Genomic DNA, 27718 nt, shown 5'->3' with positions numbered 1-27718 from the left:
CTGAAAAACTGAGATGAAAGTTTGAAACTCTATTTTCAAATGATTTATGCAATACAATGAAAAATGTTTATTTTTCTCATAGGACTTATAAAATATCTCTACAAAGATAGTTTGGTTGTGAAGCAAGATAAATGACACTAAGAGCTTTGACAAACGACAAATATGCTGATGATATGCGATGCGTGTTTCGACAATGTAAAGGAAGACATGAATAATAAGAAAAAGAGAGAAATCAGAACATCTGTATTCTTATGATAAAATTTATGCAAAACAGAACAAAAATATTTGTGTATTTATGTTTGAAAATTGATGATGATATTTGATCCCAATGATAAAATGCTCAATCAATTTATTAGTAAAATTTAGGTAAAATATCCAGTTGTTCTTGCTTTTAATATCCCATCCTTTTCACCACAGGACGATGCGTTACGCAAAATTTTATAAATACATTTTTTATGGTCTAGAAGCTATAATTATACTACTGTGTCCATAATCATACATTCTTATATGTATAATTATTCACCGAGTAAAAAGTATGTCTATTGAGTTTTTTCTTGACATTGATTTCTTGGGAAAGTGCGTCAATGCTTGCCTGAATATGTAGCAAGTCTAAAATAAAGTTATGCTCTTTCAATTCTGGACATAGCTTTCAAAGGGACTATTATTACGTGTTATTCGTAAGAGCCAGTGAATGGCAATGATGTGAGCCAAGAGACTACTACATAAAAGTAAATGGAAGGGAGCGTGTACTGTGAATGGCATTCTTAGCATACATTTCTCTTTACCATATATCTTTCCTAATGATAAGAGCCATATCCTAAACAGATCTCTTTTAAATTTTTTTTCTTTTCTAGTATCTCTGTATTATTGTGAGAAGATTGCATTTTATGTAACAGAGATCAATAACGATTCTAATATTAAATTTTTTAAAGGAATTTATCTATGTTATTTAATTGAAAAATATGGATAACTTTATGTGAATCAAATAGTTATTGGCATTCAGCTCATAGATTACAAAGAAATCAACTTTCCAATACATATAAATCTTTTATAGATAAGTAAATTGCAGAATATACTTCTTTAAGTATAAAGAATGCTATAATAATTAATTAACTGAATCAAAAGACTTATTTGAAATGTTTTTAGAAATTAAAAAGAAACAAGAAACTTTTTAATGTAATACACTATTTATGAAGTAGATTATATCTGTATATTAATATAATTTTATTTAGGATGAAGAATTTGTGCTTAATTTTCCAGATTTTGAAACTGTTTTAAGGGGACGTCTTCTGTACAAATAATTGCTACGAAGATTTTCGATATCAGACAAGCATTTGAAACACATCTTCCTTCTATATGTGTCTTCATCTGAGCTGAAAAAATAAAAATCGGCATAAGAAAATATTTAAAATGATTATGCTATGAAAACATTTGAATTATTAGTTTGAAATGATTATTAGTGAATTTTAAACGTTTGAGTGTGTTGATTTCACTTTTTAATTAAGTAAATGATATTTCCTATATTCAAGTATAAATGCTCTTCATTTACAAAGTTACTTGATTGCATTATATTTTGCGATTTTTTTCATGCTTTTTTTATAACAGCAGTGTTGTAAGAGACATTGCATTTTATGAAACTTTTCAAGAGTGCATGTCTTAATTGTGATGGTGGCGAGAAACAAAAAAAGGGGAAACATTTCATTTAATAGCATGAAAAAAGTGATTATTTACTATTAATAGCATTTATAGAGAAAACAAATAACTCAAATAACCAATATTTGAAATGACATTTTTTGAAACAATGGTTAAACAAACCAGAAACGGATACAACAATTATGAGAGAAAAATGATTTGTATAATGATTATAAGAAAAAAAAAATTAAATACGTAATTAAATGCACACAAAAAATTCTTTAATTTTTTAACTGACTTTCAAATATTAATTTTTTAAACGATAAAAGTTTTTTTTTTGTTCCTGTTTTGTCTTCTTCCATAAAGGACTATTAATGAAATGTAACATTTTAAGATATTTGATAACTTAAATTATATGATTTAATAATAATATGATATTAATTTTAATAATTGATTATAATAACAATGATTTTATAAAATAATTAATTATTTAAAATTATCGTCATTTATCATCAGGTTTATAGCTTTTGAATTCCAAGATTTTGATAGAATAATAATGATCTAATATTACTGAGACAATACTATAACCCTAATCTAAAAGTTTCAGTCTTGCAGATAACATTGGTGGATTCATTTATTTTTCGTTTCTCCATTGAGAACTATTAAACACCTGGAGTATGGATCATTAGTCTTCTCTTTCCCTTGCAAACTATGAAATTTTTCACCATCATCTCAGCCAGTAACTAACAGAATAGCAAATAAAATCAGTTTTTCAGTTGTATGTGATTGTTAAAATTAGAAGTTACTCATTCATTAACATTCATTTTACTGACTACCGTGAAGCCTCAACATACGAACCTATTGAAAATGACAAGAAACATAATCGAAGAGAGAAAATTTCTACATTTCTTTGTTCAATGTAATTCTAAAAATTAATCTATATTATTCATCTGTTCATGTTCACAAAACTTCGGAAATTTCTCAGCTTATCTATTATTGTAATTTCAGTGCAGAAATCTAAAAAGCGTATAATGGAAAGCGCATGGACCATTGTTTTAGAAGAACATTTTTAGATCATATTGGCTACATTATAAAAAAAATTCTTGGTCCCAGCATTTATGAAGTTTTAAAAAATTTGATAAGTCGGCGGGCACATATCGGGTTCTGTATCATTTGGAAAGTAGTCTGCAATTCGGCACCACCCATCATGTAGCTGACCTACATAGAAAGCTGCTATAAGGGCATTAGGAAAAAAGTCTGTTAACAACAACCCTCAATTTATATTAAGAAATTAGGACTCCAGGCCCAGACAACTGACTTTATCACCGTAGTTTTGAAAGGGAGCCATGCGCAAGGTAGTCATGCTATATGACAAATCATGGAAATTATATAAAAAATCTATTCATAAAAAGATGGTGCTGAGATTTTCAAATGGAAATTTTTAATTTATGTCCAAAATAATATTTTAGGAATAATTTAACAAATTCTTTGCTAACTGTATTATTGAAACTATCTAAATAAAAAAATATATAACATTTCTTCATGTACCGTTTCTTGTCCTTGCATGCCAATTTGTTTTTCTTAATATTTACCACCCCTGGTTGTTGCGTCAGGTAAGCAAAATAATGAAAGTAATATATAATTTAATGCATTTGGAGAAATAAATTAAGAATTTTGGAATTTTTTTTCATTCTAATGTGAACTTACATGTTTTGCATATCTTGAACTTTAAAAATACTGTGACTGCCATTTTTTCCTCGCATCCAAAATATTGGCGGTGTTGGTCCTTCAGGTCTGAGATTAATATCATAGGGTGCTTTAGAACGTGACATGCTCACTAAATCATCAGCAGATCTACTAAAAGATCTTGTCAAACTCACAGTTGAAGACTTGGGGGTTTCTAGTGTAAAGCTTCTATTCAGTTTAGTACAAAACAGAGAGACTATGTGAAGCAAAAGTTCGTGGAATTCTATTATGGAAATGAGTGACACTCCTAAGTACAAACCCAAGCAACCTCCAAGATCTGCAAATAATTCTGGAAGCTGGAAAAATATATAAATGTTTTAGTGTGATATTGTAATAATACAGTAATAAAATGGGAAGAAAAAGCATTTTAGTATGAGCAATGGCTAACTATTGCTAATGATATTATTAGATTAATAAAATGACCAAATCAAATTGACAGTAAATGGGAAATTTCTATCTCCTACATAATTGATGAATGGTGTATGGTAAATCTATACATTTTAGAATTATAGGAAGAGCTCTTCGAAATTAAACAATTTTCATTTTAAAGACAGAATTCCGTGCCTCAGCACACCGTTCATCTGATTTTAAATTTGAATTCTGTTGAAATATATCAATTACTTCTAAATACTACATTCATATCATACTCGGCCTTATTTATATGGACGTAATAATACACTGCATAGTTTTCTTCAGAATGATAGCTTGAATTACAATAAAGGATAATTTTTGCATGCATACAGCGTATTTATCACCTTCGGAATTATTAATAATCTTTAATAATGTAATTATATAGTATACAGATTTAAAACGCTTTAGGGTAATTTTAATAATATTTAATCATGTGAAAGAGAATTAAATTATTTATAGATATTGCAACTAGATTTGGATCACCTATTCAATATTTAAAGAAAAAAAAACACAGCCTAGTTACTATTTTACAAAGTGAGCATAAATCATGAAGAGCATACGATCTTTTTGATTTCTAAAAAAAATCGCTTTATCTCAAAATTAAATTATTTTAAATTTCAAAATTTTATAAAAAGAGGATGCGTTGGAATTTATAATTTATAATCAAAGAGTTTTATAGAAAATTAATGCCATTTTTTCATCAATTATTTATTTATATTTTAATGGAATATTTTTTAAATTTTAATTCAGTAATTTCTTGCACTAAGAATTTACTAGAATAATAAATTATAGATAAGAATATATTATAGATAAATATATATATATATATATATATATATATATATATATATATATATATATATATATATATATATATATATATATATATATATAAAAGAATAAATTATAGATAATTATTATAATAAATTATAAATAAGAAAAATTATAGATAAATATTCCAAAATTTTTTACAGCAATGCAGTAATTTTTTTAATTCTAAATAAATGCATTGATATCTATTTGATATATATTTTTACAGAATGAAAAGTCTTATGATGCAATTTATTCTCTAAAACATTTTTTATTGAAAAAGTATAAATATTGAATATTGAATTCAGAAATATTAATTAAGTTTGAAATATAAAAGAAACACTATATACCGAATAAGCTTCTAAATCCATGAAACGCAGATAATTCATTTCTTGCACGAAAATGTGCACTCTCAAGAAGTTTTTGCTGAAATAATACATAAAAGTTATTAAAACAACTGAAAGTATTAAAGTTGTAAAAAAGGAATTTATTAACAGGTATTTAAATGCTAATAAATTTGCACATGCCTCCAAATTCGAAGTATGTTTTTTCAAGTCTTGTTTTAACAATTGATTAAATTTAAGGAAATAAGGTCACTAGTTAGTAAATTAATCGTTTTCTTTTTGCTCCAAAAAAGTTATGGAAACATTTCAGTAAGTCTCTTTTGCCAAATTTCTACACATGTAGGATCGTTATATTTAAATTGACCTTACACAGACCTAAGTTGTACGCTCTTCTTGGAAAATAATTAGGTAAGGTTTGTTATATATGTCATATAGTTTCCAAAAAATTGCAAGCTTATTAGAAAAAAATGTTAAAATGTATTATCTACTAAAATCTGTTAAGAAATATAGTATAAAAACTAGTAAAATATTAAAATGCTAGTATTTAATAATGAAAAATCAGTCTTCATTATTCTGTCAAATTTTTACCAGAGTTTCCTAACAACACTGCATGAATATAGACGTTCGAAAGAATTCCGAATAAAGCCTAATTGGAAGAACGATTTGAATATCATTATGAAGAATAGATTGATAAGTTGGATGTGTTGCCGGGAAGAGAACGGAAACGGATTTGAAATAAAATTGATGCCGAAATACCGACAAATTGCCGGTAAACTGGACAAACATCAAAGCACCCCAGAAAACCGCAAGAGGGGTCGAAAGGGGAACACGTGGCCCGCCTGCCGTCTGGATCGATCGTGGGACGCCGCTTTAGAATGTTTAAAGGCTACAATCTTCATACAAGGTGATGCAACATCCCATATTGATAACGAGTGAAGGAAAAGTTCCGCATTCATTTTATAGACGATTAGATAATTTCAGAAGTTCTGATACCTGATCAATTTGTGTTTCGAAAGTAAATCTCAATAAATTTGAGAATTTCCGAAAAATCATGTACATTCAAGAAGCATGTAGGCTGTTTCTGAATTGAAAGTGAACATAACACGCTATGTTCCAACAATTCCTTAGGAATCTTTTATCTTTGCCGTTTAACATGCTATAATTCACTTTGAGTGTATGATTGTCGGAAATGGAATGCATATTGTTAAAAAAGTAGTGACCAAATAAAATTTTATGCCTCTTATTTGTTTCTATGTTTTCTTATGTGACATTTGGAGACCAAAATTTGAATCATTATTTTTTTTTATCGAGGAATTCCCCCCTCTCCGCAACCTTGTAATTACGGATATAGCAAATTTCAATAAAATATGCCAATCAGAATGGCATTTACATTGCTCTGGGAACAGTCACTTTAAGTATAACCAGAAAGTACTTCAAACTGATAAAATGAAGAAATACCGAACGTTTTAATTAATTAAAAATAAAAAAGACATACAAATTTTGGGAGGCAGCTGAATTTTGAGTAATTGATATTAAAATAGATTTGATGAATAATTAAAATTTAGCATTTCAAGGGTATATATATATATATATATATATATATATATATATATATATATATATATATATATATATATATATATATATAAAATCATTAAACAGGAATACTTCTACTTACTTTATATATGTTTCATTAAGTTGATCTGAGGAATTATCAGCACTTTCTACAAAATCTGATCTTAGATTAGGCCATCTTTTGAGAACGAATTCTTGAAATTCCAGATTCGGCCATTCAGACGTCGAAAGTGTAACGTCATAACGAGTATCTCTAAAATTGAAGAAGAAAAAAGAAAGCTTAAGAACTGTACGATACTTTACAAATTTTGACTTAAAATAGAGCTCTGGAAAACTCGCGAAATGTTTAGAAATCATTATGAACGCTGTAAGCATAATAATTAGCGAATCACATTTTATGACTACATAGTTTTTCAGCTTTTGGGATATGGTAAATAATATATATATATATATATATATATATATATATATATATATATATATATATATATATATAACATTGAAATGAGCTTAGATGTTTAAAAAAGATATCATAGTTGTGTCTTGTATTTAATAATAATTATTTTTTTGTGTTTCTAAATGGATTAAAAAGTTCCGAGACTATCTCTGCAGAGTGCCAATGAATGATAGCTTAGGGTTATGCTTTCAAGAATACTGACGCGATATCTAGATATGAAAGTGCGGAGTGACAATTCTGTGTCATCATGGGTAATTGATCAATTCATCATGAGGTAATAAGGGGAATGTGATTTACTTAATTGCAGATTAGAACACAAATTTGACTTCAAAAATTCTTTTATAACAATTCTTAAGATAATAACAACTAAATAACGTGAGACACTATTTTATAAAGATTTCAATGTTGCTGAACGCAAGAATGATATGCCCCATAGTGGAGAGAGAATGACTAATTTTTAGTCATGTAATTAAGGACAATAAGGTTGTCTTAAAGGGCTATAGATGAGCCAATTATGAAGGCAATTGGTGTTGCCTTGCTAAAACTCATGCCCATTAGATTTTCTAATGAGTTAGTCAGTTGAAGAAAGAAATATATAGGGTGTCTATCCTAATCATGGCTCTGTGGCTAATTTCTAAGCTCTGAGACATAAGTATATACTTCCAATTGGGAAATAATGTTCTAAATGATGTAAAAAATTGTATTTTATGTTGTGTGAGTCAATAAATGCCCTCTGAAAAAAATTAAGATTTGCAATTTTATTTAGCCTCATAATCGTATTAATCATATTCAGTAATATATTCTTGATACACTAATGTTTCAAACAAAATAAATTCTATACTAAAGTCACAAAAACTGATCAAATTATGAAACATTTACTAATGCTATTTTAGACCATTTCAATAACCACCTTGAAGAAGAAATGTGAATCAAATGACAGCACTTCCTCATAATGGCTCTCGTTGGCTTAAAATAACGAAATTCAAACTTTCATAACTCGGTTTATATTTGTTTAGAGTATTGATATGTCAATAATATTTTACTAAATATGACTAACAGGACAGGGGACCATGTAAAAATTTTACTTCGTAATTTTTCAGATAACTTATTCTTAACGAGGTATTTTGACATCTAGAACACTTTCCTGATAGGAAGTATATATACACATTCTTTAACGGTTTAGAGGTTGGCTATTGAGTCACGATTACAGTGAACACCTTATTTAGATACTTCCAAAGGATAAGAAGAGCGGAAATCGGGTCTGTCTGACGAAAAGGTAATATTGGTAAAATTATTGAAACACTTTTGTTATATTTAAGATTTGATATTATAGTAGATAAAGGTGTGATACTGTTACCACTATGCTCATAACGAAAGATCTTCCAGTTGATCATCTTAGATTGACATCATATGTTAGCCAAGGAGATTACTCCGTATTAGTTGGTATTCAAAAATAATTATTAATTTTAAAGACATACATATATGTGTAGTACAGAGTTTGAATTATCTTAGCGGAATTATTAAAGGCAGAATGGTAGAGAAGACGGCAGACAATATACAGGAGTGTAGGATACATTCCTGCATAATATATATTAGACCAAACATATAGCATATATCATAACAGATACTATATATTCTTTATAGTATACATTAGACTAGAGCGTGTTAAGTGGACTGGAAATGCCGACTTCGATTTAGAAATATTTGTGTAAAAGTTGTAATAATTAGGATTAATATCGTAACATAGATAGTTTTTCATTATTAAAAAGTTGAAATGTGTTTCTCTTCATTATTCTCTGTGAAATAAATAACTCATTAAGCAGTCTATTGATGGAGTTGCAGAATGTTCGAAATATTCTTACTAAGCAGAGTAAAATTGAATCGATGTAATGATGAAATTATGAATTGCAAACTTAGTCTTAAATTTTTAAGATTTCTGTGTTGGCATAGTTTCAATTTCCATTAAAATAAAATATTTATATTGAATGTAATAATAAATATAATATTGAACATTTTTTATAAAATAAAACTATTTTCAGCAAATAAGAAAATATAAGCATATGATTGTGATTTAGTTGTTTACAAATGAGAATAAAATGATGACTCACTGACATGCTGGTTTGCAAAGAAAAGTACAAGCATTTGTTTCATTATCATCGAAAGCTGATTTGAATTTGTCTTTACATAAATCTGAAATGGTAAGAGAGAATGAAGGGCAATGTTTTTATATATAAAATTACTACCTCATTTAACAACATTATATTATTAAAATCATTAATTATGAGTTAAAAACCATACATACCTGCTTTTTTATCACATGGGTTACAAAATCTATGCGTGCTATTAACTTGTTCTTCAACACAGTCACAGTTTTGTAGGAGATGTATTTCTCTGCATACTGATTGACAAAACTAAATGTGAAAAAGAATTCATAGATTTTAAAATACAACCTCATTATTTGAGAAAAATAATTAATATTTCTTAGAAGCATATTAAATATTATACATGCAAAACTTGAAGCAATTAGTAAGCAATTTGTTTAAAAAGAAAAAAATTTTTTTTTAAAGAAATACAGGTTTTTTTTTCATTTTCAAAGGAATTGATATGATTTTTTAGCTTTTAGGTTTATTTTAAGATTGTAATAAAAAATCAATGCTTTTTTGGATTTCTAAAATTTTTCTTTTATACTCATTTCTCATTTTATTTTAGAAAGTGTATCGTATATTAAATAGATGCTGACAATCTCTTCTTCTTGTTTATTTTACAATTAAAAAGAATATTTAAATAGGGTTAATCGATCATTTAAAAATAATTTTTATCTAAAAAAACAGTGATTAACCAAGACTATTTAATATTCATATTTAAATATTGTTAGAAGATTACCTCGTATGTGTAATAAGTATGATTTTTTAAGTAATCCTCATAGTTGTTTTTTAGAAGTTCCGAGAGAGGTGAATCCTTGAAATTTTCTGTGCAGTCTCCATAAGGATAAGGAAGCCTTTCGATTTCACGCTGAAAACAGTTAAGTGCATATAAAATTATAAATGCAAAGGCGGTGAGATCATTCATATAGATATTCTTACTTATAAAAAAAGAAAGTGTACACATGTAACTTTCAATTTTTAAAAAAAAAATATACAAGGGAAAAAAACGGTTGTAAATGAAAAATAGAAATATATTGATAATTATTATTTTACAGAATTCAGAAGCAATATTCTTAATTAAGTGAGCATTAATTGCTTATTTATTATTGAATTGATTTGCTTGTTTAAAGGAACGCGTAAGTCTTGAATAAAGCCCTTTGATAATACAACGTAGTAAGTCACAATAAAAGGAATATACTTAGAATTAGTTAATTCATCGAAGCATTGAAAAGTAAGAAATATAACAATTATAAATGAACTAATAGAATTAGCAAGAAAATATTGTAATTTAAAAATAAATATAAATGAAATGCAATCTATATATTTTTATTTAAACTTTTCAGTGTTGTACTATTTTGCAATGATATTATGCAAATACATTCATTTTAATCAGACTGATTTTGAACATAAAGAAAATGTAGTTAGTGACCAGTTTCGTTATTCGGAACACCGATTTAAATGATATTATTAATGATAAAGATGATATTTGAGGTGATACACTACTTCTTATTTTTTTGAAAACTATCAAACTTGAAGAAATCCTTACAACGATAGATATTACAAGCGTTATATTATCATGGTGATAATTTACCGTTGAAAATTTAAAATAACCACCAATAAAATTTGTAGAAAAATACAAGTGCTCTCAATTTTAGGATGCTTGAGAAAAGTGAATTAAAGGCATTATTAAAAGAGTCTAAATAGATGAAATATTAAAGAATTAAAAAAATATCAATGTGCTCTGAAAAAGATATAAAATACTATTAAAAATATTATCGTCGGTTTGTCAGCTTAAAAAGTTAACCAAATTTTTCAGCTTAGTTTAAAGCTTTTTTAGTTTTATTATAGAAAGAAAAATTCTTTCAATATTGCAGAAAATTTATCCCTGATGGACTCTATATTCATTGAAACTATTAAAATCTATAATTGGATATCCATGTTTCTGAGAATTTTAGGCAGTAACATTCTTTAGTGTTAATTCATCTCATCCTACAGTCACATAACAAACTCGCTTGAAAGCTGTCTTAACATGTGTTAGCATTATGTGAAGTGGATGGGTTTATCATTAATGTTTTGCATTTTACCCAACCTTTTTGTGTCGAACATATTAAAGTAAGCTGATGTTGTGTGAGATACAATGCTTTAAAAGAATTTTTCATGTTTACATTTAGCAATCCTGAGTTATTAATGAAATGAAAAGTGTAGATTCATAAAGAATTTTTGAAGTCTACATATCATTTTACACTGTTCTTGTAGGATGAGTTTTAATAATATTAACCAACATTCAAACAGACATAATCAATAAATGATTTATGAAATAAAAAAAATAATATAATAAATAATCTAAGTATAATTAATTAAATATATTGTAAATCTAAAAAAGATATATCAATATTTTAGATAAAAATGTTTACAATAAGGTATAAAAGAGGAATGATTCTAATTAAAATAGCAATATTAAATATACAAACTTTAGAACCCCAATAAATGATTTAATTTTTAGTAAGCGTAGATTGGAGAATATTATTAAACCAGTGCTAAACGAGAAATAAGCAGTTATTTCAATCAGTAAAAGAATCATCGTAGAGAGCAGAAGTGTCACGATGCACAGAAAATTCAAAATGTGAAGTGATTCGGGATACCATATGTCTGTTATTTGGGCATGAATCAACCCTTACTCAAATTTAATAAGCAATTGAGCACTTTCCTTGAATTTTTATGCTATAAAAATATCGAAATTTTCTCATCATCCCTTTCTAGGACCCTGGGAAGTAAGCTTCCCACCAAATTTATCAATCTTTGTATGAAATTATGTAGGTTGGCAAAAGTTCTGACAAATTTTTTTTAGAAAGACAGAAACTTAGATGCTTCAGTTCTTTATCTTACACAAAATGACGTGTCTTGATTTGTTACTTAATTATTAATTAACCAAATTAATCAATTAATCAAATTAAATTTATCTAATAAGCTAAATAAATCCCTTTTCTTATTTTAAATTCAAGCTTAAAAATATTTTAACATAATATGAGTAGAAAAAAACGGCCCTTTAAAGGGTTATCTTAAAAACTATTCTTGCTAAATTTATTTTACTAAATTTTTACTATTCAATAAATTTTTTTAACAGTTTCTAAATATTTGACATTTTAAGTTATGTAAAAATTAATGTTTAGAGATTAGGAAACTGAAAAAAATTTCTTACTATTCGAATGCTAATGTAGGATTTCGTTCCAGGATGAAGAACTATACCCCCTCGATCAACTGTGGGATAAGCTTCTCTTGGATGAATCATTATTCTAACTCCATACTCTGGAGACAAAAGATCCCAGTATTCATTCCTTTCGATATTCAAAGTTAACGTTAAACCTAGTAAATAAGAAAAAACATTTATTAGTTGATTTCAGAATTCTTAACTTGAATTTTTGTCTTGGCAGAAATATTATTTAAGACAGCTGGAAATTTTTAATTTGCAGTTGCCTTGGCAGAAATATTATTTAAGACAGCTGGAAATTTTTAATTTGCAGTTGTCTTGGCAGAAATATTATTTAAGACAGCTGGAAAATTTTAATTTGCAGTTGCAGTCATGGCAGTTTATGATAGCTCAACAAAATTGGCCGTCCCGTTTCATGATATACATATACATTATACTCTTGACATCAGTTTATGTTTGATAGTATCATATGTTTTATTAATAAAGTGTAATTGCAATTTATTTATCATCAAAAAATATTTAATTTAAAACTACTCTGTTTAGTAATGCATATTTACATAACTTATTTCTTTTTAAAAATTAATTTTGATAATAATAATTAATTTTATAATAATAAATTATTTTATTAATTAATATTGTTACATTCTTCAGATGAAGTACTAAAGGTTTCTAATAAAGGATTTCAATCAAACAATTGCAGTTTCTGAACTATCTTATCGATTGAAACAACTGTAGCCGAAAAATGGAAAATAATTGAATATGGAATTAAGTTTTTAAGCATTTTTGTTGTAAAATTTGTTTTTGCAATCTCTTATTGTATATCGTGCAGAATCCAAATCATTTTTTGTATTACATTGAACTCATAAATGTCATGAAGCCAGAAAAAGAGTATTAACTCATGTTAAACATTTTCTATGATGAATGTGATATGGTTTTTATTTAGACAGTTGTTATTGATCACTCACTACCTGAAATGAATTGAAAGTTTTTGATATGTAAATAAAAATTGAAAGAAAGATTATTCTTTTTTGAGTCTGGAAACTTAATATCTAGTTTGGTTTATTGTTACTATGCTTTAAAAAGAATTGATTGGTGATTTTTTATCAAATGTAGTGAAATATAAAATGTGTTTAAAAGGAGAAAATGTTACCTTTTGACAAAAAGAAAAAAACTGAGTATTTCAAATCTAAAAAAAGTATTAACTCATAATAAACATTTTTGTTAATGAATGTGGTATAGTTTCTATTTAGATTGTTGTTATTGTTCGTCACCTAAGACGAGTTGAAAGTTTTTGACGAAATGAAAAAAAAATTGGTTCTCAAAATTTATTTGATATTTACAATATTGTGAAATCTCCCAAAATTATGAAGAATTACCCTCACCTCTCTAAGCACCCAGAGTTATCTGAAAGATCTTGTCGCTTCGACAAATAACGCCTTGCTCAATGGCCGACGTAATATAGCCGTCATAACGATCAGCTAATATACTTACACCTCATACAAAGATACCACCCATCATCGGCAATGGATCCAGAGAGTAACCTCACGATTACTGTTCCTTGTAGAGAGAATTTCCTTATCGTTTCGAGTAACATCTCATCACAATGTCTGAAGTGTTCCTTAGTGGGAATAATTCTCATATAACACATTTTTCATGTCTTATGTATAAAAATTGCGACATTTAAGATTTGGGTTTCTTCATTCAGTACGAATTTTTCTGACACGATGTTTTAACTGTGCTAGTTTCTCTTTGAACGGATTTTGATACTATGCAGAACTAATGAATTACGTCGTAAGAGGATTCAATGGAATTTTTTTCCTACTTTTACTTAGTAAATGGAAATTTCCTTCCTCTAAAAGTTGAAATTAAATTGACTTACCTAATGTTTGGCCCGTTCTTCTGACTTTACCAAGAGTAGTCTGATTCAGTTTAATCGTATGACAAAATCCAAGTCTTGTCGAAGGGTAATTGGTTATTGCTATATTTTCCGTTTCCAATGGAAGATCCTTTGTTATGCTTGGAAAGAGGTAGTCTATATAAATTTGTATGAAAATTTACAAGTAGTATTAGCATAAATAAGTTGTATACTGATTTTTTTTGCTATGAATAATTTTTTTATTTGGCTAATTTAAATAAAAATTTCGCATGATAATCATCCAAACCCTTTTTCTTTATACTTCCGAAATTTTTTTTAGTATAGCAACAAATATTATACGTAACCAACAAATGTAAATATTGAATAAACAGGAGAAGAAAACTCTTGATCAAAAATATGAAGCTATATATAAATATGAGAAAGAATAAAAGATTTCAATGCCTTTAAAGTACGAAATAGTCTTCAAAGTCGAACTTCATAAATTTTCATAAAATGAGTTTCATTAAGCCACATTACATACGAAATTGGCATCGAAGTTGTCAATTGCTTCTTTTATCAATTTTCGCAGTTGAAATGGCCTTAAGACATATTGACTGCTCAAGAAATTGATCTTCATAATAATAATAGGAAAATTACACATACGGATAGAATTTCATGCAAGATTCATTCCCAAGAGAAATTGCATTTCAAATATATTTCTTTATTGCATCAATAATTCTATAATGTTAGGAGGTATTATGGAAATGCACGAAAATATGAAAATAGACAGAAGGAATGATGAAAGGGACAGCTAGAAAAAGGGTGAAATAAAAACTCAATGTCTGGTAGAAAATATTATCAAAAGCAAGTATTAAAGAATCATATTAGTTTCGTTTGCTGAAATCAACATCTCATTTTCAAGCCGTTTTAATGGTATTCAATTTTAAATTTTGGGAAGGATCTCCTAATTTTGATCCGTGATAAAAGTGGTATCAAAGTGGACACTTTTCTGCTCAAGCTTCCATTATTAACGTGATAAGTTTGATCGCCAACGTCGGAGCTCCACATACACAATTGCATCAATGGTGAGAATGGGCCTAAAACATTTGATTCTTTGACCTCAAAGATGAGATTCTATCCTCAAGTTTATGAGACCTGAGAGAATTAAGTACTGGCTGGAGTAAATAAGCATACATCATTAAGCTAAAGTCACATCTCGTTTCCTTGACGAGTTCTCTGATATTTAGTTTGGAGAAGGTTGATTTGATCTTTTTTTTAGATCAGAAATGGAATGCCATATGAAAATGATCTCTCGATTTTTATTATTCAACAATACATTTTTCAATCTTTTTATTCTCTTATAACGAATACAATAAAAATTCTTCAACTAACCTATTAAAAGGATTCGATCATTTGTTAATATTAATTTCAACACTTAACTGTTTTCTCTGTATTATTTAATGAGACGATATTTAATATTTTAAAAAGGATTTGTCGTATCAATTCAACTAAAAGTTCATAGAGTGCTTGCCTAGTGAATTTGTAATTCATTTTTCAAATTAAGACGATATAAGGAAATTAAACTAATATATATTTTTATATATTAGTATAATTTGTTATTTCGTTATAAATTGCTCTGAATTTTAATACTTTGTGTACAAGACGAAGACTTATTTTATTAAAAGAAAATGCAATAAAATCACTCTAAAAACATAATTAGAGTATTATAATAAGCAGGCATTCTGTAAAATATTTGACGTCAATTCTATATTGTTACGAATCTGAAATGCTGCTTCCCAGCATAGTTGGTTCCACCATCGGAAAGAATTTTTTACAGTCATCTGTATTGGACGGAGTCCGTGTGTCGCGTCGGAGGTCCCGGAGCTTGGCGACAAATTTGGCGACTTTGGCACCAAAATAGATTATACCCGAAGCATTCAGAATTTTCCCGATCCGTCCAGTAGGAACCGAGATACGCCTCGAACGTCCCTGATTGGTTGAGAGGCTTCTAGCCCCACCCCCTGAGACCTATAAAAGAAGGCGGCCGCGGCTGCCAGTGTCGTCGTAGTTGGAACCGACGCTAAAGAACTGGCCTTCCAGAGCTAAGCGGAGCAGCGACGGAGTGAAGCTAGTGCTGAACTAAGCTGTGTGCTACTGTCTGTTGTATGCTGGTGTTTATGCTGTTTTGTATGTTGCTGTGTATGCTGTTGTATGCTGCACGTCTCGGCTGAAGATAATCGTCTTCTGTGCTGTATATAGTTGTCGTCTTTGTGCTGTCCTGTGTGTCTTCGTGTAAATAAACGTCGTTGTTTTATTTTCTACTGCCACCTGGTGATTGAGCGTTCTTCACACCATATAACCCCCACTATCCAAACGAACCCCGGAAATTTCGTAACAATATTGTTATTGTATTTATACTATCAATTTTTAAATTAAACGCAGATTGCAACTTTGTCATCTCTACATGAAGAGTGAAAATGCCATATTCCTCATAATGTTCATAGTAAGTAAATATTTTTAATATCCATTATGATAGTGTGCCATTTTTTGCCCTTTTTTTAAAAATATATACCTTCGAAAGGCTATTTTGCTATTTTGCGTGTTAATTACCGGATGTTCATGGAAAATTTAGTGTGAATATTCTTGAACAATTTTAAAATATGAAACTCCTTACAATTAATTATCATAGAATTAAAAATATTGTATTTACTTCGGCAATTTTTCATGGAAATTTATTGTTCAGTTGGAAAACATTTGGATAACAGGCAATATCCACTATCAAGGTGGAAACGAAACATATTATTTGATATAAATTCCCTTTTATTAAAGAAAAAGATGCCGTTCAAAATGTGCTAATGGTAATCATAAAACAATGATCATATGCTTGTTTATAACTGACTGAGTCTGAATATCTTTTATTCTATCCATGTAAGTATGTGAATAAAACCCAATTAAAATTTTTACATAGCGAAAAGCACAATTTTTTTATTCTTTTGACTAAATATGCAATAAGAATTGTTAAATCTAATTTTAAAATATAAGCTCTTAAGTTTTAATGACAAATCCCAGCTTATTTATTTATTATTAAAAAGTAAATTCTTTTCAATACATTTTAAGGCAGAATGAGATTTTAAAAGTAAGTGAAGCATTTTTACCTTTGATTAAAGCAATCTTTGGAATTATATGTGCATTGAACAATCAGGTCATAAACTTTATGCCCATAAGTCTTAAGGTGTTCTAGTGTCACTCCGAGGTTCGCCCAGATATCACTGAGATCTTTAGCATCGCTTTTTTTCAAAAATGACTCTTCCGATTCAAAGCAGAAACCTATAAAATTCGTAAACAAGCGAAATTAATTTTAACAACATAATTAAAACATAATAATAAATATTCAATTTCACAAACTGAAATATATAAGAAGGTTCATCACAGAAGGAATAACAAGGACTGTTGGTTGTCTGTGGCGGATATAACGATGATATTCATAAAATTTCATTTTTCCGCGTAATATACACATATATGCTAAAAAACACATAAATATAAAACAATGAGAATGTACAATAATGCCATCATAAATTACAATAAAAAAGTATAAAATGTAATAAATTTATATATATATATTTGATCACATAATACATACGATATATTATTTGATTAAATATATAATATTCATATAAGGCATACATTATTTTACCAATTATATATTACATAAGTTATTGATAAAATCTATGTCTACATTGTTTATATATTTTTCAGCTAAGCCTAGAACTCGTTGAAAGCGGTATGATTGTATATATAATTCACATCTCATAAAATGCCACTCTATGGCAACATTTTTACTACAAACTCAGTTCTAATTTGCATTTCAAAATATATGAAATAATATTTAAAAAAAAAAACGAAATGCGCATTTTTAATAGAGAACAGCAATTTTTAACTTTGGAATATATTTATGAATATACACAGTATGGGAAATTCATAAACTATATTAATTTCAATGAAATCATTCTGCAACGCTCAAAGATTATAAATAATAAAACATGTAGGTTTCTTCCTTGAATAAGTTTAAAGACCATTATTTTTAAAATTTTTGTTAAAAAGTTGTAAATGATATTTCACAATTAAAGCAGATATTTGCCTCTGGTTTTCAAACATATAACTTTTGATTTGAATATTCAGATCGAAAACTGTATCATAGATGAAATACATGTAATAAAAATTCCATAGAAAATACTGGTGTCATGCAATACATTTTGTTTGGCAATGATTTTTCTATAATTGGTTTTACATTTCTTAGCACTGCAATGAATGGAGGCATTGACTAGTTGTATAAAGATGTTAACTAGGACACCAGAGCAGAGTTCCTGTGCTCACATTATTTCTCACGACTGTTTAAAAATAACATTTTTAAAAACTTTGAACTCCATGTAACTCTTCATTTGCGCAATAAAGCGTAGGCCATGTCATTTATAAAGAATGATGACCATCTCTACAAAATTTATACTATCAATTCAGGCGGCTAAAATGTTAAAAATTTATTACTTTGTATAAAGACCGTCTAATTTTATCTTTTAATGGAAAAAAGGATAAGGACGGCATAAATTGTAGGCGGGTGTCAAGAAAACAATCATGTTTTCAAAATTTTTATGATCAAGTTAATTCTGAAAAGAATTGAAAGCATCGCTAATTAAGAGATTTTTTTGTTATATTTATAGCCTTTCTCTGAGCAACAAATGATTGAGAAGATAAATAATTATCGAAGAGTGCCTGGGATATGACCAATGTTATAAAACTTCTATAGTCGGTTTAATCAACAAAACAATTTACTATACTATTTAATTTCAAAATCATCTCCTTCCTTGTCAGAGTAACATGCTTTGACATTTAGTTTAAGATGCTGGATTTCTATATTATAGTATGAAATGTGGGGACAATCACGAATTTTAGAGGAGCACTACATTAATTCGTAAGAGTTTAATGGCTTATCAGTTAATATAAAAACTGCTAAGTTTTATCGTTACAGCCCATGAAATAGAGTCAATGGCGTTCTATAGAGGATCACCAGATAAAAAAAACTATTTCTACAAAGTTTCTACAATCAATCTAAGAAGCTAATCCATAAAATTTTTTAAAAAGTTGTCGTTTGTTTAAAGGCAGTTTAATTTTACAACTGGATAGTCTAAAGAATATAAAAGATAACCACTAAGTTTACTATTACTGCAAAGTTAAGTTTGATGATCACATTTTACTTCCATACTTCAAATTTTTGACAAATATTCGATGGGAACAAACAAACAAACAAACAAAAAAAAAAAGAATTTTAGCTTAAAAGCAACATAGAAATTTTAAGGTCTGCAAAAAAGTAGGTCATAGCCAAATACATTAATTTTTTTAACAATCTGTGTTATTTTGATATTATTTACTTATTGTAAAAAGCGTATTAAAATACTGTATATAGAAAAGAAAGTCATACTAACATATACGTCCATTAGTCTTAATTGAAATCAATCAATCAATAGTCCACACACAATTTTCAAACATTAAACCCCCATTTTTACTTTCTCGTATACAAAGAGAAAGTATTTTAATTGTCAAAGAATTCGAATTGGAGACTTTGACTACCCCCCTAAGTCCGAAAAAAATATTTTTAGAATTATAAATATCCATCTGTTAATTCGATGAATAAAAATCGATTTAAATCAGACAAATGAAATTAGGCATATGGCTTTTACACCAAATTTGTAAATTTCTTTCAAATTTGGAATAAAATCCATTGAGAAAAAGTCTCTCAGACTGTTCCTCTCAATGGATATATGTTGATATGATAACTAAAAATGAAGAGATCTAGATAAATAAAATTTGGTTCACAGATTTAACATCTAAAATATATATATGATACAAATTTAGAATCAAATTCGTCAAGGGATTAACCGACTGATGTCTGTACTTTCACAGTTATATAAAAGCGATAGTTAAAAAACGCAGTGATTTAAATATGTGAAATTCGGAATGCTATTTTTTGAGTACAGTCGCTATTATTTGTCAAATTTTGCTTTAAATCGGTTGGAGAAAAGGTCGGTCATTCGGTTTTCTGGTATTTGCGCATTTACCGCGTTCCAGCGATAAATCCTCAGAATAAAATTGAAGTAATCCCTAAACAAAAGGACTATATTTGTTAGAGAGTATGCGAGAAAGTTTGAAGAGACCTCTCTCGCTATTTTTTATTATTTGTATACTTACCTTTCGTTCTTTTAAAAGTCGTATTTTGATTCTTCTCCAGTTGATCTTGTATGAAAGATTTTTTGAGAATATTGAGATTGCAAACTGTCAGAGCAGGAAAATCCAGTTCTTTGGCATGAATTTCTTCTGTCGTGGTAACCTTTGAAAATTTCAGGTATTTCTGAATTAGGAAGGAGCAGTGATATGTGAGCCCAGCCAAGGCAGTCAAAAATATGAGCGTCCATAGTACTTTTCCGATAGTATTTTCGGTTTCAGAAATCCTTCGTAAGCCATGAATTGTGGATTGAGAAGCAAAGTTTTTCCACAAAACATTTGTAGTTAAGCGAACTTTATGGTTGGAGTTCATATGAAGACCTAAATTAAAAAAAAAGTAAATAATTATTACTAAGAAATGATTTTGTTACTTATTTCAATATTTAATTATCTATTTTAATTAATTCTAATTTAAGTGATAAATTTTTGAAGGGATAGAGATAATTTGCAAATCAGAATCAATATTTCGCATTGGCTTAACCATAGTTGTGCCCCCTTTCTTAAACCTATTCTTTTATAAAACCTTCTGCATGTGTTTAGAAGTGCTTAGATTTAGTGTAGCACTAGATAGCCACCCTCCATTTTAATTTGTTTTCCATATAAAGAGACGACATGCAATAAGTATGATTTCATTAATGTATACACCGTATATGGAAACAATCGAGACTGTGATCTACCTGGCTTTGCATGGTTGAGGAACATGAGTCGGATTATAGTTGGTTAAATATTCTAACTGTAGTCCGATTATAGTTGGTCCGATTATAGATTATAGTTGGTTCTACATCAGCGTGATTCACAAACTAAGATAATTGCGCGCTTTAGCTTCACCGTAGTCGGATTAACTGATGAATATTTTTCTTCAAGCGAAACACAAATGTGGACCAATATCAAAGAAACAAACCTAAAGGATAGAAACCTGCAGATTTGGTCCGTTTTTATATTTAAACAAAAAAAAAGCGAAAAAAAATAAAGGAGATCAGAATGTTAAGCGTTTTTGAAATGCAATATTGATTGTTGATGATGGGTGTGGAAATACTTTGGCTCAAATAAAGGCAAAATTATTAAGCTTATATAGCATTACATTTTATTTTTCAACTAAAATTATATAAATCTTTAAAAAGAGTGCAAGAAATGGAGGAAAAATGAATATAAAAATGACACAGAATATAATTTTTAAATTATAATTAATAAATTAAAACCATTAATTGCTCAGTTAAAAGCTCTTTGTTAAAATATTTTTTCTTCAAGTCAAATATGCCGTAATTAAATAATTTTATCATTAAGTTGTTAAATTACCGAAAATAATTTGAAAAAAGACAAAAACGCTAAGGATAAAACTTTAAATAAACAGCGAAGTGTTAGTTCGAAATATAAATAAATGGAGCAATTAATGTGAAGTCATATTCACAAGACGAAAGTAACTTCTCATGTCATCTAACATTTAATTACATTTTGTCTAAGACTCGTGACATTATGTCCTTTATCATCTTACAAAATGTGCTTTGCATTCCAAGATTAATTTGGCGAGGAGCGCTTGTCACATGTCACATGGGCATGAAATGACTTCATTAAGCAAACATTTTACATGTTTTTGAAAAATGTTACACAATTTTGTGGCAGGGGCTAATAGATTTCAGCAACAATTCATATATTAAAACTAAAAACTTTTATAAGTTTAATTTTTTTTTTATTCACCTTCATTTTACAGATATGAGACAAATTTTAATAAGGAAAGCGTTTGCGGATGTTTTAAAAACTTAAACGAAAATAGCAATTTTATGATGAGACTACAAACTCAGGAGGGTATTATAGAATTAAAAAAATGGAATTTATTTGGTATTATTTGAATAAAAGGAAAATGTTGATGCCCTTTAAGTTTGTGCCAACATTTGTTTTTACCTTTAAATCATTTTATTAGATATCGAATATGTTTTTTTCCTATTGTATTGAGACACACACATTGAAAAAAAAATAATAAAACATATATAAACAGGAAATAAAAATTTTCCGAGTCTGATTGCATTTGAATCATGACTTTCAGTTGACTATTGCAGTTATATAGTAGATATATATGAATGGTGATAGCAATCATAATGGCTGAGTTTGAAAAGTACGATTCTTAGAAAAAAAGGCATAAGCTCATATAAAAGAAATTACTATTTCTTTTATAATTTATAACTCTATCCGAAATTATTTTTTTCTGATATTTTTGAATTCCCGGAAACTCTTTATTGCACCAAGTTATAAAATAAGCACCCTATTGTGTTTCGATGCTTTTTTTATTTCTTTAACGATCCATGTCAATATTTATGTATCACGCCATATAGAAAGTTCAATGAAAGGAATTCCTTTAACAGTTTTAAGGTTAAAAAAGCAAAGGCATTAAAGTATTTTTACATGCATTGGAAATTTTTAAATTAATTCAATTTTGAGTAAAAAAAAATAATTCATACTGCATAGTTAACCAAATAAATGTAAGGAAGCGAGCATGGTTGGTCATACATACATATTGTAATAATAGATGACAAATCGAAGAAGTTGAACTACATTTATGACACATACTTTAACTTTAAATCAAATCACTATGTATTAAGGCAAGGCGAAGGTTAGTACAAAAATAGCTTGATTAAATATACAGAAAGGCGTCGGATGTCTTCTACACTGCAAATTATCTTTAATCATTTTTTAGAATTATCTAATTTATATGGGAACATAACAATAAAATACAATTACAAAGACTGCTTACTCTTTATTTATTTATTACGTAATTTTACTTTTGGTTAAAGGATTTAAAAAAAATAACGTTTTCACATAAAATGATTAAAGAGCATTGAGAATTCCAACAAACGCATAATCAAAACTAGTTTATGTGTAAAAAATATAAAATTACTAAAACGATGTTTAATCACTGCTGAATCTAACTGATTTTTATAACATTGGCGTTGTAATTAAAAATTTAGAAAATTAATCCTCCTGCCTGTTTCAATATAAAAATAACTTTTTAGTATTAAGTAATATTTGGCAAGTAAGCTATGAAATTGTGTTTAAGTAACAATTTACTTTGTTACAAAAATAAATATTTGAATTTTTCAAAAAAAAAAAAAAAAAAATGTGTATAAATAAAGTTAAAAAATGTTTCTCGATTTAAAGGAAAAAAAATCTTTCGAAATTAGAGAATGGTAATAAGCTATTTTTATTCCTAAGGAAAGCATTCCAATTAAGACATTATACATGTTCATATAATAATCACAAAATTTAAATGAGGAATACTGGTATAAAGCAATAAATATTAGATATGCATTTGATAAGGCGTTCTTAATTCTAATATTTTTTATGTATAGGGGTTAAAAGTGATTAATTGAGAATAATTAATTCTATATTAATATGACATAGAATATTAAGTTTCTCTCAAAAATACAATGCGGAAACATGTGAGGAAAAATAGGTGAAAGTTAAAATGGAAACTCTAATAATATTCAGTTCAAAAAGTAACGAGTGAACATAATATTACTTGAAAATATCGCATATGGTCTTACCCTAGGTAAAAATATTTTGTTATATTAAAATTATATCTCTCATTTATCCATTTCCTACATAAATATTTGCATTAATTTCTGCATTTCCTTATACATTATATAAGATCGTAAACTTGTATTACTTGCATCGGTATCTATAAATATAAATTTTTCTTGATCCTTTCGTGTTCATACGAATAAAAATAAAAATAAATTTAATAAATAATTGCCTTAAACAAAAATAAATTTAATAAATATGCAATTAATTTATTATTTCATTAAAATGTTTCAAACCCTTATGGTTTATATCTTTGTTTTTCCTACTAATTTTGACAGATAGGAAACGACCACTTAATATTCGTATTTTTGTGAAACCAAAATTCATGTAAGGATGCATATTTCGCTTGGAATCCTTATTTTAATCTTCTGTGATCCATTTAAATTTTTTGCTTACTAATATTGGTGAATCTTAGAACAGCTCTAACTATACACATTTTCGTTAGAATAAAATTCATGTACACGTTCCTACTTGGACTTGGAACTCTAAAATACTTTGCAATGCATTTATATCGTAGTATAATAATTTAAACCTATCGTAGAATGCATTAAATAAGCAATAAGTTAATTTAAAAATAAATAAATTTCTGTTCTTTTTACACCAAGAAAACTGTTCGATTTGAATTTATAAAAAAATAAAAATATTAAAATAAATGAAAACTGTTTATAGCTTTTTTTTTTATAAATGGAATTTGAAAAAATTACAGTGACCTTCATTAAGTTCCACAATGATGGAATTAAAAAAAATAGATCTGGAACTATAATTTGATTACAATATCTTAAATAGTTTTATGTGTAAGCACCTAAACTTTTCCTTCCCAGAATGTTTCCTGAAACAATGAGTTGTAGGCTTTAATATACGCACGGAGTTTCATAACACATACGAAGCCATTATTTATAAAAAAAAATGATTGATAATTCAAATTATGAACCCAAAACCGAGTTCTAATTATAAAATCTTTTCAACTTTATTTACAAATTTTTGGTTGCATGAGTATGTTCTTAATTTTTTATTAACATTTTTATTTAAAGGTAAGTTAATTCAAATATTTTAAGCAAATGAGCGTAAATTTTTTGTCATTATGTTAACTATAATATTTTTAAAAATATTTTTAATATTTTTATTTAATTACTATTTGTGCCATTCAAGAATAATTCTAAGAATTTTCAAAAAATAAATCTAAATTTTCAAAAAACACATTCCATTCAAATAACTTAATTTTTAATACTAGTTTAGGAAAGATGCTTACCTTATTTTGAAGCGCTAATATTGTCTTCTTGATTTTTCAAATTATTATTCAAATAAGAATTCAAGCAGTGAAATGCTTTAGAGAAAGTGAGTGAGGAGCAGTTTTATGAATTTGCCATACATTACCGATCACGAAAACCCAATTTGAAAGAAGTTTTCTCACTAAGTGAAGTCATGTATTTCTTTATTCTCTTGGATATTGTTCGCTCGCTTCTTATTGGTTCATTAGATCTGTAACCATGGCAATGAATGGTACTTCAGCGACGTCAGCTTTTAAGAGCCAATACGAAAATTTACGGACAAAAGAGCGTTTTCTATTTAATACTTCCGTTCATGAATATAAAAAGTATATTTCAGATTATAAATGAGATATAATCACATTAGTAAAGGGGCAGGGTAAACTGGTAAATAACAGGGTCCGTTGAAATCTATAGCGAGATGTCTTTAGTTTATAAAAACTAAAGAAACAATAATTTATCTTTAGCAAATTTTTTGCTCTTTGATCATTGTGTATAAAATAGTTGAGTAGTTGCGCTTTATAAACAGATTTGATTTAACTCACGCTACCAATAACGGCATTTAAAGACAAAAACGATAAAGAAATATTTTTGTTTAGTGAAATCATTCCGTAAAATATTTATGTAATGTTAAGTGTTAATGTTCTTCTGATTCTACATCACTGATTCAATGCCGAAAAAGAAAGCGAAATAATATTTTTTAAATTAAAATAAATTTAAAGTAATAAAATATATAATCACGCATACCTGCTCACAAAGTCCATAATGCATATAAATAGCTCTCTCAAATTTTGATTAAATGCTGCTAAAAATTAGTTGATCGCTTTGTTATAGCTGTAAAATTTATCGTCTTTTTTTTCTAGTATAAATCTATATTCGTAATAAAAACGATTGTGTATGTGTTTATTCGTTAGCACTTTACAAGATAAATCACCAAATTTTACAATATAATCTTTGAAGATGAAAACGTAACCACCGAGTGAATGTTTTTCAAAATCTTTATTACAATTCTAATTAATTAAATATTGGACGAGATTTTGATGTTAGATAATGATAATATACTGAAATATTTTCATACAAGAATAATTTTTGTACCATTTTAAATTAAGGAAATTGCGTATTTAATGATACAAATTTCCGATTTTTTTAAAAAAATTTTGATAGTTTAAAAAAATATTTTGTCAATAATTTTTAACAATTCAATTAATCATTGCAATGAAATTTAAGTCGTTATCATAATATCTACAATATTAATGACGAATTTTTTACCTATGGTTAAAAAGTAATTAATGATAATTATGTGGATTTTTCGATTTTATTTAAGAATGTTGTCCTGTCGCCAAAGAAGAATTTGTTTTGGGGATTTTTCACCAAACGTAGTTCAACCCTACTAGGTGTTTGCTACCATTCTTGTAGTCATGCAAAGCTGCGAAATTTGGTGAGTTTTTTTACGGTTGAAAATTTTGCCGTGCTTGGTTAGAGACCAAACACTATTTTTCTTACCATATTTTTCCTATTCAATGGCAATATTTTAAATTATTTTTTGCTTTTTCGATCTATTTCCTCCTTTTTTAATGGAATATTTTTACAGAGTAATATGATGCAAGTAAATTATATAATAAATGAGCAATAATGCAAGCAAAATACGAAACGCCAGTTTAACGTTGGATTCAATTTACATTTCATATCAAGAATAATTAAGTCAAATTACAGCACTGTGCAAGACAGCATGTAACTAGATGTTAAATTGACTTGTAATGTGATATGACTCTTTAGGGAGATTCATGTACACGATAAATCGAATAGGTGGTATATCTCATTCTAAAGCGAGATTTAAACGTTTGATCTAGGTTAACACTAATCAGCGTCTTATACCAAGAATCGAATCCAGGGTTATAGAAGCTGATTAATGCTGGTTTTGCTTAGATGGCTCTGCAACATAAATGGCATAAATGCTTATGAAAATGTAATGTTTAAAAGCAATTCACTGAGCGAATCATAAATATGTAGTTGGGTACAAGAAATATAATTAATTTTATACGCAATCAATATTTTAGACGAACTAGTTGATCTCCAAAGGCTGGATAGTATATATATATATTTTCTGCTTTTTTTGAGCCTGAAAATTGTATATATATATATAGGCTGATATCGAAAAGGTGTCCAACTTAGGCACTTATTGGCATCTTTTTTTGCATTTACTTAGCATGAGTTTTCTAAATTCTGTACTACCCGGTAGTGCCACGAGAAGGCAGATAAATACGATAATATTAAAAGCGATAAAGAATGATTGGCGTAAACTGTATTTCAAATGAAATATTTTAAGGGAAACTGGTACAAGCCTTTGTATTATATATTTCACTTTTATTTTTATGCATTTATTAAATTTTTTTTTATCTGAATTGTTTTGCACTTCTCTTTCTTC

The 27718-nt window shown here is 27.7% G+C and overlaps 1 protein-coding gene across 1 annotated transcript; it reads right to left on the bottom strand.

Moving 5' to 3' along the window:
• Positions 1 to 1228: 1228 nt before the first annotated feature.
• Positions 1229 to 25404, bottom strand: LOC129959191 (degenerin deg-1-like). The gene is made up of 12 exons (XM_056072014.1): positions 25278 to 25404; positions 20423 to 20776; positions 17338 to 17509; positions 14207 to 14343; positions 12319 to 12482; positions 9859 to 9987; positions 9278 to 9386; positions 9084 to 9165; positions 6622 to 6771; positions 4950 to 5025; positions 3340 to 3674; positions 1229 to 1373 (listed from the first exon to the last, which is right to left on the bottom strand). The coding sequence occupies exons 2-12, from the start codon at positions 20766 to 20768 to the stop codon at positions 1229 to 1231; spliced, it is 1845 nt and encodes a 614-aa protein (XP_055927989.1). The 5' UTR covers positions 20769 to 20776; positions 25278 to 25404.
• Positions 25405 to 27718: the final 2314 nt, after the last annotated feature.

Source organism: Argiope bruennichi, chromosome X1 (genome assembly GCF_947563725.1).
Source record: "Argiope bruennichi chromosome X1, qqArgBrue1.1, whole genome shotgun sequence".
Classification (NCBI taxonomy): Eukaryota; Metazoa; Arthropoda; class Arachnida; order Araneae; family Araneidae; genus Argiope; species Argiope bruennichi.
The sequence above is the reverse complement of the archived record's forward strand: the minus strand, read 5'-3'. Positions and strand labels throughout refer to the sequence as shown.